We start from the raw sequence: 14,312 nt of genomic DNA on the forward strand, positions 1-14,312 counted from the left end.
AAATAAAGCCGCGTTTTTAAATTTCTCCGCCCTACTGTAGACGCTGCCTAAAGCGTTTTGTCCAGCAGGTCAGTAGAATGTGAGTCTTGCTGTTTCAAGAATTTGGCTGCTTTTTGCAGTGATAAATATCTCATTCTTTTGTGGCTGATGGAAGAAAACAATATGCAACAATAAATTCAACAATTATTTTTGCATTTTACATGAACTTTGTCCATTTAACATACATACTTGTTCAGGTTTCCATATATCGTTATTTGTTGGTGCTTCATTTTCAGACAGTTTCTATGGAGTAAGCCAATGCTAGCCCAGGTGAAGAAAAGAACCCTTTTATTGTGTTTTTTGTTGTTATTGTTTTGTTTTTTTGTAACTGAAAATATGTGTTTTTTTCACCATTGAATTTGAAACGTAAGCAAAAAAAAAAAGAGTACTATTAAAACTCCAGCAAGCCCAACAGTTAATTCCTGCTTATTGCTATTTACACAGTTGTTATACCAGTATTACTAACATTCACAACAACAGCGATTCTATTTTAAAATTACAACCTCTAAATAACTTAAATGGCTCCGTTTGTACGAGGACATATTAGTGTTTAACGTTCAGTTTTTACTGATCCGTCCGATCTCCTTTTGCTATCGACATACCTTCTTGGACAGCAGTAAAGGCGCAACGTAACTTACGGATTTAACCATTTTTGTTGAAACCTATGTTTTTTTTTTCTGTTACTGAAAAGTCTAATTGTTTTTATCGCCATCGTAGATCCCTCTACGAAATCATTTATTTAGTTCTTTATCGCTTTATACGTCGTCCTGGTCTTGGTCTCCGTTATCACCATCCATCTTATTGTAAGCCTCGGTGAACTTTTCGTCAATAAAGCCCTCAACCAGCATTTCAATTTGCTTCTCGTCTGGACACTCCAGTTCCTCTAGAATCTTTCTGATATCTTCCACAGCCTTGGAAGTCGAGCCTCGATGCAGCTCTAAAGATGATCTCACAAGCAGCGTGATGTCCAATGGCAGCAGAGCAGCACTTATCACTGACCCAGCGATATGAGCCATCCGAGTCCCAGCAAGCGCCGCGCTCCGGGCCACAGCACCTGCGGTAGCGAACGCTGACGCTGACACCGTAGCAGCGGACGACAATGTCCGAAAAAACCTGGCACCAAATTCCACCTTCTCTTCAGCGGAAGTCGTGTAGTCATTTGGGAATAGACCGTGAAGAAATTCAAATCCACTTCCTTCTAATTCTCTCATCAACACAGCATCGTCGTGAAGGGGTTTGAGAAAGGCCGCCAGTTCAGAGATGAAGCTCTCCAGAGAGTCTAACCGTTGTTGGAGATTTGTGCACGCATCTCTGTCCTCGTCAATTGCCAACTGAACATCTTTTAATCCCAGCTTTGTAAGAATAATCTCAGCTACTTTGGAACCAGACATGACCAGACCCCCAGCGCCACCAATGCCAGCTCCGACAAGAGAAACAATGATCCCAGCCCCAAACGTAAAGGGTGCAGCAATAAGGCCCGCAATCGCCAAGACCCCGCCGACGGTACCCAATCCTGCCCCTGTTATGGTCGTGATATTCACATTTCTGTGGTGTTCATGTAGTTTTGATGCCAGTTCCTCCAGTTGTTCCTTGGCCCGTCTTCTCTTTGGAATCCATTCAATAAAAGCCTCGTTCAGTTCTTCACGCAACTGACGTAAGTTTTCAAACTTCTCAGTGATTTGATTCACTATAAATGATTCTTGAGGATCGGACAAGTTAGTGTTGTCCTCATCACTCTCTGTGCCTGAGGAACCACTGCAACAAAATAGCCAAGGAAATATTTAACAAATATTAAAAACTTTAACAAATACTTAGCAAATATTTTAAACATTTTCACTTACTGAGAGGTACTGATATACACTGAAAAGTGCGGGCTACAGGACAAACTTGAACATTACTTATTAGCGCGATCTCGTTGGGCGAAAAGCGATAGCTCAAAAAGGAAAAGAAGGATGTGAATCGAGCAAGAAAATTTCCAGTGGGATCGCAGCGTGAGATTCGTGCGTGACTCGTTCATTGGTATATCGAAACTAACATAACAATGTACCATGACCCTACTGAGACCTTTTACGGATGTCACGCAATATCAATGATTTTTCGTATTTTTCAAATACCCCCAAAAAAACCCTCCATAGTTCAATTTATCATACTAAGTTTAATAAACCTACGAAGTTTTATAGCAAACTCATAAAAAAAAATGGGACCCGAAAGTTGCAAGGAAATGTGTGCCAGGGTGCAAGCCTTGTCCTTACATACATTTCTTTGTAAAAATGAGTTTGCAACGGATTCTAATGAAACTTTACACATTTACTAAAGTCGGCACGATAAATCGAGCGGTGCGGTTTATTTTTTTTTGTTTGAATGAAAAACTCTGAAAAGCGTGACATCGGTGAAAAGATCCATTGTTTTGACAGATATTATCAACAAGTGTTGCGTGACCAATACAAGTTAAGTTGACAGATAGAAAAAAATTTGCATAATGAATGCCCAACAGCTGAATTTACTTTGTTTGTAAAGTTTCGACCGCTGTACCCTCCATGACTGAACTGTAAAGTTGATAAAATAACTCATACGACAATTCGGATTTCGCGAGTTCCCTTCGCCTCGCTGTTTCGCCGCCTGTTTACTTTTGGCGAAAACAATTAAGGAAGTGATACAAACGATTAAGTGTAGACGTACGAACATTTGGTTCAAGATTTCTTAAAAATAGTCATAATCCATTTATCCGACCCGAAGCAACAGTCTATTAGGTAACGAATATCTCTCGCGAACTCATAGGTGTAGTATTTTAAATATGCACACGCGATGTTTACAGCGAACACAGCAGATGAGTTGATCACTAACGCTCTTCCTAACAAATCTTTTATTCTTTTGTTCGCGTTCTGGAATAATTAAACAAAACAGCATTGTTTCATCGTCAACTTCGTCCATGTGATAACCAAACAGGACTGACGCTAGACCGTGGGCTTTGGCGCTAAAAAATGTCCTCGTACAGTGTGAAATATTAAGTAGCGCGGGGATGTTATCAAATTTCAGAGTATCTACATCAAATTGCTACATGATCAGTATCTATTGAACAAACCTTTGTCCGCTGGGATTGCCTTCCTCGAGGTAAAAACTCATTCTTTTGATAAACTTTACGTGGACAAACTATGACGTTGCATCTGTATTCAGCTGTATCTTATTATAATGCACGAAACCTAATATTCACTGGTATTCAGTTCCAAGAAAAACCAGCCATTGAGTTCAGTTGATCCAATTCCTAGAATCTTTGCCCTTCGCAACTGTTGAAAGCTGATTCTTTCTTTAAATAAACCGTTCACATGTACTCAAAATCCAGCAGAATAATTGTTTGTCACCTCTTGTTCGATATAATCACGAGTATTTTCACGATTCACTGCAGTTTAAATACGTTCCTCTAAGCTTGAGCGTGCGCGAACCAGTTCAGTCCTATTGTCACGTCATCATAAACTATAAATATGGCGTGACGGAGAGGTTTCTTGGAGGAAACGAAAATTGTGACTGTAACTGCTGCACTATTTTTTCTGGAACAACAGAAAAGTGTGACTGCAGAACAGAGCTATTTTTGTTCGAGTTCAGCATATGTCGGAAGCCTATCAGGCAAGTAGCATAATGGGCGGACATGCCGAACGCACGAGTTTTTTTCGCGCACCTGTATCTTTTAGTAGGGGGAGGAGTATTACACCTTTTGCTGTTCATTTACAGAAAATATCCCTTCATTTGAGTCCAAATTTGTTTCATTGTGGTCAATGTACTCTCATTAACACCAATATTACCTTCATTTGCGCGGAAGGAACGTTCAAGAATAATACTTGCATATGTATTAACATTCAAAATCATCAAAAGATAAACGATATCTTCCGTTGACATTCATTGGCTGTAAACGTATATTCATTTTTGTCGAAACAAAATTCGTTGTCACGAAACGACAATCATTTACACTTTTGGACAATCCTTTTTCAACAAAAGACTTTCAATAACACAATTTGCATGAGCACTCACAATCAATTGCATTATTATACAACCACTTTTGACCTTTTAATACTTCCTTGAGGGCAGGGGTCAGGGGTATTCGTTTTTGCCTTCACGCGCGGTCATTGCTTTCCACGCTAGAGATTTATCGCTAGCAGATTTATGTGTTAATGGATTTTCCAAAATTATGGAAAGGAAATGACTGCCATTGCACAGGTAAGTAAATCTGTGCTTCAGTAGTGACTGCTTAGATCTAGGCAGCAAGAGTAATTTGAAAAGGGGACAATGACAAATAAAATACTGTGGAGACCCAGTTTCTGAATCCTCCATTTCTTACAACCTTACATTAACCTGAACTAAATGTCATTGCTCATGGCCTTCATCCACTGAAAATCCCAAATTATACAACTTCTTGAACCAAGTTTCTTTTCCATTGGCTGTTCAACAAATAGGCCCTTTGCAGCTGGGGTCACGTGACCAAATTTTTCTTAAAACATTTTTGCATTATGGGCTATAACTTAAAGAATGCCAGCAATGGAAAGAGCACATCAAAAATACCCAAATGGCCAAGTTTGAGGCCCCAGGAATTAACAAGTAAGTTTTTATCACAGTTTGAATTTTTGGAAAATTTAGAGGATTTTTATGGAAAATGTTGCTGGAAAGCAAGGTCTTGCACTCCAGCAACTCTTTGTATACAAATCTTCTTATTCTTTCAAAAATTCAGACCGTCACAAAATCTCATTCTCTGATGATGGGGACTTCAAACTTGACCATTTTGATATTTTCGACATGCTTTTTCCATTTCTGGCATTTGTTAAGTTATAGCCCATAATTTTATGAAAAGTAGGTCATGTGATGGCTTAGCTGCAAGAGGCCTATTGGGGCTCCACTAAACGATGACCATTTATTAGAATCTTGGTTTTATCACAGATCCCAAATGATAATTAATTCAATTGAATTGTCTGTTGTAAGATCTCTTGTGGTAAGTACTCAAAAGCTCTACCAAGTAGCCCAGTGTACCTCACTGGATAAATGTTATTCATGGTTATTAACTAGGCATTGGGTCAAGAGCGCTGAAAATTGGACTATTACTTTTCTTTGCGTGTTTATGGACTAAGACATAAGTCAAGTGTTATGAACATGCAAAAATAGAACAAGGCCGGTAATATCCAAACACTATGAACATTCAGGTTTAGTCAACACAGGTTATAATATATGGTATATTATAAAGAATGCCATTTTCTGGTTGTAATCAGTGGGTAATCCTAAGCAAGCATGATAGCACAATCTTGCTGGCTCAGATAGCCAATCACAGCACAGGATTTGATTCATTTCGTCTGCATGTGCAGAAAGCCATTACATTAAAGTTGGAATACATGCTACAGGTAGGTAACGCAGCAAGAGTTACTGTGTTTCTTTTTTTTTTAATCAAACAGAAGTTGACTAATCTAATTTAAAGATGCTCAACCACATCCTTGACATAGTGTTGTGAAACACAGTCTGTAACTAAATACAAGTGTTCCAGCAGTTTCTTTCAAAGGCAAGGCATACGATTGAAACCTTTAAGCTCAATGTTGGCTAAACATTCCCCTCACTTTTTCTGATACATTCTCTATAAATTAACTCTCCTTTGGAAAATTGGTTTTCTTAAATTTGTCGAATAAAAGTAATGAGAATCTAGGCTTCAATCACTCTGAAGGAGATGAGGTTAGAATAAGGGGCATAATAGTTTTGACAAGATCCTGCATGTGTTTTATCAGACGTCCTACACTCAAGATTTCTTAGTGTCTTCTGCTTTGGATTTCTCTGCTTTGTCCTTTTCCTGACTATTCTTATCTTTGGTATCTTTGTCCTTGGTTTCTTTGCTTTTGTCTTCTTTCTTGCTAGCCTCATCTCTCTCTGCATCCCTGTTGGCCACTTTATTGTTGATCAGATTGTGAAGAGCGATCACAGCACGAACAAGGGAAGCCACATAAACAACTAACATCTGATCATTGGTTTTCACTGACAACGACTTGACAAATTCTTCCAGGCTTAAGTTTGGTAACAAATTGAACACGTCTTGTAATTGGTAGATGATGGTGTGATTGACAGGAAGTTTACCTGTCGCTACTTTATCCAGATAGTCTCTGATGTCTTGAAGACGTGAGTTAAGACCTTTAAGTGATAGCAACTGGTTGGTAATGCGTTGTGAAAGTGTCCCAGCAGTTAGATTCTTTATATCCCTGATGGCAACAAGGAAAATATTCACATCAACACTTTTGGCTTTTAAGCTAATATTAATGTCCAAATTCTTCCTACCAATCTTCATACATTTCTTATGGTACAAGTTAAGAGAATTTGACACGTCTTAAATAAATCCTATTTGGGGAGAAGGGTTAACGCAGTGGTGAGGGAGCTCGCCCCCCACCAATGTGGCGCAGGTTTGATTCTGGCCCGGTGCTATATGTGAGTTGAGTTTGTTGTTGGTTCTCGCCTTGCTCCAAGAGTTTTTCTCTGGTCACTCCGGTTTTGAATTCCTCCCTCTTGAAAAACCAACATTTCCAATTCCAGTTCGACCAGGATAGAGGACCAGCATTAAACCCAGCTAGGGATGATGTGGCTCCTTCTCTAAATATTATAATTTATTAGTTTTTTTTTATTTTAAGCTTGTGTTTACCAAAATTCCAGCACTAGTCAACAGTCAACAAAGTCACATATTCTCTTGCCTGACACCTGTTTTCTTAGCTTTTGGAGATATTGAGATGTCGGTAAAATAACTTGTAACACTTATTACCTGAGAAGATGTTCAACACCAACTTCCTCAGCCTCTTCTGCTCCTATCTCACTAGAAATGTGTTCAAATGTTTTTGTTGTTGGAGTTCCATCCTGAAAAAAAGGTTGAGAATTACAGATTCCCATTGACACACAGGTGTGTGACTTTTACGCACAAAAAATGAAAAGGACACACAGTTTTTTGGTAAAGTGAGTCCTTGGGATGCAGGAAAAATGTTCTGAAAATTTTATTAATAGGCAAAGGACCCCTGAAAAGTAAAAAGAACCCCCACCTCTTTGGAGCTGGGGGGGGGGGGGGGGGGTCCAAGGACCCTAACTATCAAAACTAGTGGGAAATCTGGAATCATACACTGACTGGTAAATAAATCAGTCACTGCAAAAATGATAAATCTGTGACTTAGACATAACTCGCAAACTCACATCATGTACTTCCTCAACAGCAACATATGCGTCTGTAGGTAAGCCAAGATCTTTAGGTTTTGCGTCAATAATAACAAGCACCTGATGATAACAAAGATTTCAACTTAGTGATCATAAAATGGTGGGCATCCCTGCCACTGCCTTGGTTTGTAAGTATATACAGAGAAGATTATAGAAAATTGTAATTTCCTTGTGTAACATTTTGCATGGACAAGAAAGGAACTGAGCTGAGTGTTTGTATTTTGGATGTGTCTGTAATTGTATCAATAATAGTTTCTTTGTTGACAAGTGAACTGTCCATAGTGTAGAGGCGATGTGTCTACAGGTAGGTAAGGTAAGCATAACGTTTGTAAATGATCCAAGTGGCCCATCAGGCCAAAGCTTATCCCAGTTTCTGAAGCATGAAATGACTTTGAGTATTTCTACTCCCTCCTGGATGGGATGTTAGTCCACCACAGGATTAACCTAGTATTTAATACACCGGTACCCATTTATACACCTGGGTGGAGAGAGGCACCATGAGGGTAAAGTGTCTTGCCCAAGAACACAATACAATGTCCCTAGCCACGGCTCGAACCTGGACTGCTCGATTTGGACACAAGCACACTATCCATAAGGCCACTGCACCATGCGTCAATAGTTTGGTATCAAAATGTGTCTGTATTATGGCATTAAGGTTTTAAGGAGACGATGACTGAATATAGGGGTACATTCAACAATAACAGCAACAACTGCAGCAACATAAAGTACAACATAAGGCTACAATCTGAGTGAAATCAAAGACAACGGCAATAGAAAGTACATAGGATTTACCATACTGTATATAGAGAAACCAATTCAACAAAAATTCATTGAACGATACGACACTCACAAAGGTGACATACGGAAAATACGCCACTCGGGTCCCGGATGAAGTGGCGTATGGAATCTACGAGTGGTTTAGTTCCCAGTAAAACACTCTTCTCCATATAATAAAATTCCATTATGATGTTCTATGAATGATAACTTCTAAAAGAAAACGTGTACAAGTACAAATCCAAACACAGATCAAGACAAATGTTTTCTTACTGAATTAGAGCAGTATCTCCTGATTAACTCATTCACTTTAACATCATTGTGGTGTAGCTTTGGCCCAGTATGATACCAGCCGACAATTCTCTCCCGGGCTGTAAAGAAACAAACAAACCACTATAAATTTATTGTCAACCACACAAGTTTTCTTTGTTCACTTTTCTTGTGTAAGATTATTTTTGGCAATTGTCCAAATCACATCTCCCCACCTGCCAAAAAAATGGTTTGTTCATCAAGTGCTGAACTAGAAACATAAAATCACTCCAAAACCCATCAGAGATCCTCAGAAAAATGTGTTGTGACGTCATTGAGATGACCACAATTTCAACAAATCAAAAAAGAGTCAGCCCCAAAAATATGACAAATTTTCCATGAGAATTTCAAACCCCTATCTGGTCAACTTACCAGAAGTTGGAAACTTAGCTAGTAAGCTTATGTGTGTAGTCTTCTATGATTAACAGCACATACCATTCACTTTCTTGAACATTCCATACATGTTCTCTAGGTAATCGTGATCTAAGAACCATACACTCGGATCTTTTTCATCTTCGTCAAAAGGAACTATCGAAGGCAAAATACACGTCTGTCACTACAGAAGATCAGTAGATAGTGGGTAGATCAGAGTGACAAGGTAAACACGTGCAAGATAAAACGACAAAAAAAAGGGTGATGCTTAAATGAAGCTCACTCCGACAAGGCAGTATCATGTAGAAATCTAAAATTAACCATCTCAAAATTCATAATTCTACTGGAAAAAAAGGTTATGATGGACACTTATTCTCACCAGCAAAACTGTTCGCTACATCGAGGACACCTTTTCGCCTGGAACCTAGCAATACTCCGACAACTCGCTTCTGGTTTCCAACTTTGCCCATTCGATAAAAGTGATCTACGACGCTTAGTAACACAATCGGGTGGACCACCACTTTGGTGATCGGTTCTTCTGGTCCAGGCATTGTAATTTGCCAAAGATAAACGACGAAGAAAAAAACTTCTTTGAAAGAAATGTGACACTTCAAGATGGCGGATGAGTCGACAAATATTCTCTCCCCAGGTGCGCGCGGTTAAAAGTGTTCAAGGCATTGTGGGACAAAATAGGAATTGCCAAGAATAGCTAACACGCGCGCGTCACGCGCGCGTAAGACGTTTTAGATTAATAAATTGTATGCAAAATGTATTTCTCGCGGTATAAGCATTTTATCTTTGGGCAACAATGTTTCTTCGCTTAACTAAGCCCTAGCCTGCGCAGCAGGGGGAGGGGTAGGCAAAGCGCGCATGGAAGGAGAGGGACTGGCTCCTGTCCCCGTTTAATTTACGCCTGCAACGCAGGCTACTAAGCCCTGGCCTTGAGAAAAACTTACGTTGTTTGACGAAGTATTGGCCTCAATAAACAAGCCCTACTGCCTTTATAGTAGTGCCAGTTTGATTATACACTTCTAGTGAGGTCTGACACGAGCATCAGAAAGAGATCGGAAACCTTTACCAGTTCATTTTGTTTCTTGACGCGTTTGGACCTTTGCTTTTAAAAGATTTTTTAATACATTTGTAAGCCCTTTCTGTAAGGGTTCTCTATCCCATCTCATTGTGATCATGTTTTCCAGATTACCAAGTATTTCACCTCTCTCGGGGATTTCAATACACCCTTTTTTCCAGTGACAACCCCCGATTTTCTCATTCAAGCATGAAAATGAGGAAAATGCAAGTATATTTGGCAACCTTAAAGCAACAATTTTCTTACTCTTATTGTTATCCAAAGAAAGGTATCAAATTTAGGATATTTATATCTTTTTTTTTTTATGTTACGTCAGTTGCTTGCGAAATAAAGTGTCTGTGAGGCAAAAGCGTTAAAAGTACGATATCGAATTTATTAGCTATAAATAATAACGCTGTCCAATGCTGTGTCGTTACCATGGTAACCCACGAGTTTCAACTATTATGCCCAATCGGCCTTACTAAACTGTGATATATTCGTTGAATAATACACGATTCCTTTTACTTTGCGATCTTCTGAAGTAGAAAACAAAAAGTCACCCTCTGTATTTTCCTGAAACTGTTGGCCATGATTTCTGGGCTCACCCCTTATTATCTAGTACTAGTCACTCGCGTGCACGGCTCTTGACATAGAAATGACATAAAACAGTGCGCATGTAAGAAGAAGTAATTATTTCAAATTCTGTGGTCAAAATGTTAGCATTATGACGCAAGCTAGTGCAATATTGTGTAAAATTTGCTTAAAGTGCCACTGAAACGAAATTTTCGTATGTGAGATTTTTGCTTAGTAATAAAGTTTCAACCTTACTTGGAAACACTGCAGACTTTTTTTTCGCATACGGTAAGCGAAAACTGCTTTTTCAGCCGTTCGAAATTGGCTGGTTAAGCCCAAAATTGGCGGCCATCTTGGCGCGGCCAAAACAGCCTAGTGACGTCACTGGTTGTATTGCTCTCATGCCGCGCTGAAAATTTAGAGTGATTATGGGAGAAGAGAATACTGTTCGAAGCCCCCCAAAAAACATCTTAAGGACATCTCAGGGCTGTAAAGCAGATAATAACAGTAGCCTTAGACATGAAGAGGTGGAGAGTCGATCCTGGGGCTTTTCAGTCTATTTAATTGGATATTTGCAGGATATTTTATGTAAGCAAGCAAACGAGTGGGAGTTCTTAGATCGCAAAATGATCGGGACTCTTAGTGAAATGGCCAGCACTCAATTAAACAATATCTACACTCATAAAGTTAAAAGACATAAAAACAAGAGAAAGCGGCTTTTGAAAATATTATCCGGAGTGCTGCTGCACGAATCGTAGCAACAACGTTTCGAGTTTTCGAGTCGCTTCGCTTCGAGGAAACCGGACGCTTTGTGAGTTTCACCGCGGACGAGATTGTGCCACAGTGACCTTTAGTCTAGTTGTATCTGCTACATCCTACAAGTTATCGCAACAGCAACAATTTAAGAAACCCTCTTCTTTTATATGAGGGAGCGAATTTAAACTATAAAGGCAAACTTAGCTGCCATGACCCTACAATTATATGTTTTCAGGAAACGAGAGAAAGCGTGACAATGTCGGCGGCGAAAGGTCATATATGCAAATTAGTTCAAATTCTGTTTAATAAACCTTCGGCTAAATAATAAACTAGTGACGTTTAACGAATTGCTTTGAACTTGAATACTATTAAATGAAGATCATAGACATAAGTATGTGCTAAAGAACTCCAAGTTATCCATCGGCCGTGAAATATTACAATTGGGAGATACGTGTAAAAGAGAGGCGAACTTCCCGCTTTGTTTACACTGATACGTATGCGGCGATAAAGCAAACCCTGCTGCGGATCACAATTTTCAAAGATACATTTTGTCTACCACAAGAACTCTCACTTATTAGTATCATAAAAAGATGCTCTCTGTGTGCAAAGAAGTACTCGACTCAAAGATTGTGGACCGTTAATAACTTCATGATTGTGCGGATGGCTGATGCGCTTACGGCTTTTAATGCAGCAAAGTTGCCGAGGATATATTCGAACCTTGTTAATAGACCTTAGATAAACGTGGGAATCCAAATTTCAGAACCAGGCTGAAAACAGACGACGAAATATCGTGTTTAGGCTTCAGGACGTGATACAAAAGTTGCCACACTCGTCTTCGAAATCTCCAATCGAGTACTCAAGATGTTCGAAAAGTATACTGAGCTGTTCTAATCTGTAGCATTCATTTTGGTGAATCTACATTCTTTGGCGCCCTCCAACGTTTATGATGTGTATTTCCTGTCAAGGCTGGACTGAAATTACAAGGTAGGAAACTAGTAGGTATCGACAATATGAAGAATAAACTTAAATAAATCAAGTGAAAACAAGAGAGAATCTTAAGCGCTTCTTGCGTGAATACAACCAGTGACGTCACAAGGTCCTTAAACTCGGTTCCAGAGCCCGGACACAGTTTTGCTCCAAAAAGTCGATTTCAGCAGCTAAAAAGAGCACTTTCCGTTAGGATTTGACAGAAATAAAGTTCACCATTATTTTAAGCACGTTTGAAACTATAAATTGGGCTTAAAAAAGAGAGTACGAAAATTTCGTTTCAGTGGCACTTTAACAGTCGTTTAAAGGAAAGATTTATTCATTTATACATGTAAGACTATTATCCAAAAAAATCAAGGGGCCCTCAGCAAAGCAGGATTGCCCTTAGTTAAGGCAAATTAAGTTGAATTTCTAGAAAATTAAATATCTATCCGCGTTCTCTTGAACAAAGGCTTTTCATTTGCATTCTGTTGAATTTTTTTTTGGCAAAAAGGTATTAGCATTTCACAGTTAAACGGCTTATTACCAATGTGCAGTTCTTGGAGTTAAACATGATTCAGCAGGGGCTGAGCCCGTTCGATCGCTCGATTCATGGCCTAAATAACTGTTCTTTTTTTCTTAACCAGGGTGATCAAGCGTTCTTAAAGGAATTCATGATGTTCTCCACATACTGTCTGTGTGTTAATCGCCCAGAACGAATCACAAATTTTTATAAATATATACAAGATGCATAAATACATTTAAAATGCACTTCTTTAGCAATACACTATGGAGTCCCTCCTCACCATGGTTATCAGCGCTTTGAATTTTAATTCTTTTAGCTTAGAACACTTAAAGCTTATCATGTTCACGTACTGGGCAAACGGGAAGTCTAAGTACATAAGTCAACAGACAAAACGCAACTAGACAATTTGCGCAATTATGTTTCAACAAACATGTACAATAATTTGAGAAGTTATTTAAATATGCGCAAAAACACTTGGAGAAAGAAAGCAGAAAAAGAAAAGTCAAGGTACAGGGTTGTCTCTCGGTGATTTAAATGCATTTTGCGCAATATTTAAAAATAATCTTAAGATATGACAAGTTCACAGACGTCACTAGTATCACGGTTTCGCTGTGTGTTCGCGCGCTCAATTTTTCTTCCTCGCGAAGTACATCTCGTCTGAATGTACGTAATACTGATGACGTAACTATATAGAGATCCGTGTAGCACTTCTGATTGGTTGCAACTTCGCGCGAAAATTCGCAACTAAGTCATTAGTATCGTATCCCAGCCTACTCTTGAGCGGAAGATCTCTCGAGCGGAAAAAAGTCTTTTTAATAAAATTACATCATATTCTATATTCTTCCTTCTTCCGACTACCCAAGTAAGCAAGTTATGCCCTCAAAAGCACGAGACACTTGACTTTATCTATCTTCAACAAACGGGGGCGGATAGACATATGGGTATCACGGGACTGATCATTACGTATTGCTCCAAAAATAGCTTGCGCGCGAAAATTCATTAGCCGGGAAGTCGAACAACTAACCTGAGCTGTCAAAACCACGCGCTTAACGCAAATTGAAATGAACGCGAGAGAGCGTGAACCCAATCTAACCCAATACTGGTTTCTTGATCGACCCTCAATAACTACGTACACTGAAAATGAAATGATAAATTTTTTACTCTTTAGAATTTTTGATGTGACCGCTCTCTCTGTCTCTCTCTGTCTCTGTCTCTATCTCTAAATAGTCCTCTGACAACATTCAAGCAGAACCTTGTTTCCCTAAAATGTGCATGAAAGTAACAGTTATTAGAAATACGAGCTACGAGCCAGTGTGGACTAAATCCAAACTCTAAAACTACGTTTACCACAAATAGCAGTTGTAGTCTGAAAATAAATGTTGTAAAGCTTGCTTTAGATACAAACCTTGACCCCGGGTCTTGACCACTGTGGCAAAAGGGCTAGTTTTGTTATTCATTTGCTCTTCGCATTTATCAGTGATATGTACTACTGCTTTCAAATATGGCTCGTATTTTATGAGACCCAAGTATTCTGATTTATATTTAGATGAAATTTGCAAAAAAAAAAAAAAAAAAAAAAAAAAAGAGAGAGAGAGAGAAACTTGTATTCCAGGAATTAATTGCGTGACCAAAAAGGTAAAAATAATTAATTAAAATTTTCACAGCATTTTAATAACACACTTAATTTACATGTGAGAAAGAAAGGTAAACACCTATTTTTAC

General features: G+C 38.9%; 2 protein-coding genes across 2 annotated transcripts; both read right to left on the reverse strand.

Annotated features, from left to right (window-relative positions):
- Positions 1 to 208: 208 nt before the first annotated feature.
- LOC145469156 (apolipoprotein L3-like) lies at positions 209 to 4,061 on the reverse strand. Its single transcript, XM_081452858.1, has 2 exons — positions 3,122 to 4,061; positions 209 to 1,794 (listed from the first exon to the last, which is right to left on the reverse strand). Exons 1-2 carry the CDS (start codon positions 3,160 to 3,162, stop codon positions 795 to 797), a joined length of 1,041 nt encoding a protein of 346 aa, XP_081308984.1. The 5' UTR covers positions 3,163 to 4,061; the 3' UTR covers positions 209 to 794.
- Positions 4,062 to 4,147: 86 nt separating this feature from the next.
- Positions 4,148 to 9,896, reverse strand: LOC145469157 (26S proteasome non-ATPase regulatory subunit 7-like). The gene is made up of 6 exons (XM_081452859.1): positions 9,083 to 9,896; positions 8,767 to 8,859; positions 8,296 to 8,393; positions 7,228 to 7,308; positions 6,809 to 6,900; positions 4,148 to 6,257 (listed from the first exon to the last, which is right to left on the reverse strand). Exons 1-6 carry the CDS (start codon positions 9,252 to 9,254, stop codon positions 5,804 to 5,806), a joined length of 990 nt encoding a protein of 329 aa, XP_081308985.1. The 5' UTR covers positions 9,255 to 9,896; the 3' UTR covers positions 4,148 to 5,803.
- Between the last annotated feature and the right edge of the window lie 4,416 nt (positions 9,897 to 14,312).

This window comes from Orbicella franksi, chromosome 15 (genome assembly GCF_964199315.1).
Source record: "Orbicella franksi chromosome 15, jaOrbFran1.1, whole genome shotgun sequence".
NCBI classification, from domain to species: Eukaryota; Metazoa; Cnidaria; class Anthozoa; order Scleractinia; family Merulinidae; genus Orbicella; species Orbicella franksi.

Bases quoted from the DNA above. Each gene is read 5' to 3' on its own strand.
- LOC145469157 (XM_081452859.1), bottom strand. From the start codon at position 9,254: ATGCCTGGACCAGAAGAACCGATCACCAAAGTGGTGGTCCACCCGATT. The intron at 8,860-9,082 runs GTGAGAATAAGT...TGCCTTCGATAG, and splicing joins TGTAGCGAACAGTTTTGCTG to TTCCTTTTGACGAAGATGAA. The intron at 6,258-6,808 runs GTAATAAGTGTT...TGTTGCCATCAG, and splicing joins GGTGTTGAACATCTTCTCAG to GGATATAAAGAATCTAACTG.
- LOC145469156 (XM_081452858.1), bottom strand. From the start codon at position 3,162: ATGAGTTTTTACCTCGAGGAAGGCAATCCCAGCGGACAAAG. The intron at 1,795-3,121 runs GTTTGTTCAATA...ATTTTGTTGCAG, and splicing joins GGCAATCCCAGCGGACAAAG to TGGTTCCTCAGGCACAGAGA.